The 3,058-nt window shown below is 40.6% G+C and overlaps 1 protein-coding gene across 1 annotated transcript; it reads right to left on the bottom strand.

Annotated features, from left to right (window-relative positions):
• Positions 1 to 902: 902 nt before the first annotated feature.
• Positions 903 to 2,837, bottom strand: LOC132553016 (E3 ubiquitin-protein ligase TRIM8-like). Its single transcript, XM_060217223.1, has one exon. The coding sequence runs from the start codon at positions 2,835 to 2,837 to the stop codon at positions 903 to 905; it is 1,935 nt and encodes a 644-aa protein (XP_060073206.1).
• Positions 2,838 to 3,058: the final 221 nt, after the last annotated feature.

Raw genomic sequence — 3,058 nt, 5'->3', positions numbered from 1 at the left:
AGGGTTGACAACATGTTTCCATAGTACCTTGATGTATACCCTACTCTAGGGTTGACAACATGTTTCCATAGTACCTTGATGTATACCCTATTCTAGAGTTGACAACATGTTTCCATAGTACCTTGATGTATACCCTACTCTATAGTGTTTCCCATAGTACCTTGATGTATACCCCCATAGGTACCTTGATGTATACCCTACTCTAGGGTTGACAACATGTTTCCATAGTATCTTGATGTATACCCTACTCTAGGGTTGACAACATGTTTCCCCATAGTACCTTGATGTATACCCTACTCTGGTATGATGCCTGTGACGTAGCAATTCACAAAGAAAATGTTGTCCACAGTAATTTTATCTGCCCACGTTCGTATAAACACATCAAAATGTCCTTTTGACATTCTTCACACAACGTTTGCTGGATGTATAAACTAATCTACGCATCTTTGCATTTTCTCATTGCGTTTTGGTCATTGCATAAACCTATTTTCGCTTGGTATTATTAATTTTGTAAGTCTGGAAAGGGGAATTCAGACTTCCTTGAAAACCCCATCCCAAAGCCTACTCTAAATCCGCCTATGAATAACAATAGACAAATCAGTCACGTTATTACATTAATCCTTAATGCTTAACAACTACGTAATCGACAAAATGAGTCACGTAATTGACGACATAAATCAAGTGATTAACAATACAAACCATATAATAAGTAATTTTAATGATCTGATTAACAATAGAAATTATCTACAATACCTTTTTTATTTAAATACAAACCACGCGTATTTTTTTTACAAAAGTTGATTAAATAACATTTTGAAATTTTACTGAGATAATTCACATAAATGTGATTCACATTGTCCCATGTCTGTACACTCATCTCCTAGTCTCAACATCACAACATATTACCACCTTGTCACCAGGTTGTACAGGAGAACAACGTCACAGTCCATCTGTGTCAGGAAAAGTTTAGTCGTCTCTCGCTGAAATCCAATAGCGTAAGGGTTCCTTATGCCGTCTTTGGCACTCAATAGTACCTTGTTGAGTTTACCGTCCTTTGTGAGTTGGTGGACATTATTTGAATCCATCCCACATACATACAAATTGTTCTCGTGATCGCGTGCAATTCCACGCGGAGAGCGTAAATCGGGGTCCCGATACTTGAAAACGTTTGTTCCGGACAAGCTTCTTGATGTTGTACCGACTTTGTCTGTAAAAATGATGTTTTTGCAGTCAGTCACAACATATCTCGTACCACGTTCCCCCAACGGATGAGTGCTCTGTACCTTTCCACACGTGTCAAGCACGCGTATTTCGTTAGAACATGCAGTCAATAATGTTTCTTCCACTAGTTGAATACCGTGACATCCTGTTCCTACCTCCATCGTTTGACCACTGAAAGCAACATCTCCTTCATGATTCAACGTCAAAAGATTGATGGTAGACTCCTCTGGGACGGTAACTGCTAATTCTCCACTTTGAAGCTCACAAATATCCCAAGGCTGACTACGAAGCTCCAGTGATGACACCATGCTACCGGATTCATTGAAACATTTTATTTTTCGGTTTCTGTAGTCTGCCAAGACGAGAAACCCTGTAGATGTAAACAGTCCTCCAGTAAACCAACAGTGGTTTGAGTCCATTGGACACTTCCCGTTTATTTCTAAAATCTTGTCAATGCGCATGTCTTTCATATAAGCCGGAAGTATGTTATTTGGTGCTCTCAGGATGTTTATTCTTCCGATAGAGAGAACGTTTTTAGTGAACTCATTGATGACGTCATTAACCACAAATTCATAGTTGTAGTTAAAAACCTTGCTGCTCTCGGATTTCACGAACTCCTCATGCTCTTCGCATCTTTTCCGGAGTTTTTGTGTGGAGACATAAACCTCACTATCCGTGCCCATAGCTTTAGATACAGCAAGAACTTTCTTCCCGTTGTCGGCTGCTTTGTATACATATTCAAAGTCCTTGCTTTGGAGGTTTAGCTTTTCAACAACTGCTCCGTGCATTTTTGATAATTCTTCATTCAGTTTTGTTTCCATCTGTTGAAGAAGTGATTCGATTTCATCTCGTAAAGATGCGACGTCTGATAAAATGGTCTCCCTTTTACGATCAAGTTCTTCAACTGTGCTTGACCGACTGTTGATGACTGCAAGAGCATGATTTTCCACCCATTTTAATTGATCAGCCACTGCCTTGATGACGCCACTGTCTCTGATTCCCGCGGAGATCTCACCCAGCGACCTAACCTTCGGACATTTCTTGTGCTCGTGTGTGACGCAATCCAAACAACACAGGCAGTCATGGTCCTGGCAGAAAGCCTCCACAATTTTCCCAGCGTGGGTCTGGCAAAGCTCTCCAGTCTCCGCCATCTTTGACGGTTTGTTCCTGATGTCATCTAAATTAAGAACAGTATGGTCCATCAACACTTTCATTCGTTGATGATAGATGACACATTGTTCACACAGAGCTTCACCACAATCGTAACACCATGACAATGCGGTCGTGACAGCATCTCCTCGCGCACAAGGAACGCAGTTTTTTACCTCCGCTAGAGAAACACGTTCTATGAGTGTCATCAGCAGAATGCTGTTTGGAATCAGTGGTAGCCAAGAGTCAACCGGAATATCTGAAACTGGAAGTTTCGTCGTAGTCCGACAAGACGGACAATGGAAGAAACAATATGTCTGTTCGTCCGCTGGAATACTCTTGAAGAAGGCCAGGAGGCATGTTGAACAAAATGAGTGCATGCACTGGAGCGTCTTCGGTTTCACAAGCACTTTATCACACAATTGGCAAACAATGACATGTTTTTCGTAGTTCGCTGGTAAATCCATTTCTCTAAAATCACAGTTGAGCAATAGGTGATATACTTGGTGAAGCCCGTGGGATAAATAGTAGTGTCGCCTTTCCAAATCGTCTACATTTTATCTGTAGTGAGAGTCGTTGCCAAAGGATGAATATCACCTGTTGTAGATTAATCCTGTAAAAATTCAATGTCAAAGTTTGAAAATTAAAAAAAATGATTTAAAATGCAGATGCGAACCACTTTTCCTTG

This window comes from Ylistrum balloti, unplaced genomic scaffold (genome assembly GCF_031769215.1).
Source record: "Ylistrum balloti isolate Yb309-2 unplaced genomic scaffold, AGI_CSIRO_Ybal_v1 Utg369636, whole genome shotgun sequence".
NCBI lineage: Eukaryota > Metazoa > Mollusca > Bivalvia > Pectinida > Pectinidae > Ylistrum > Ylistrum balloti.
The sequence above is the reverse complement of the archived record's forward strand: the minus strand, read 5'-3'. Positions and strand labels throughout refer to the sequence as shown.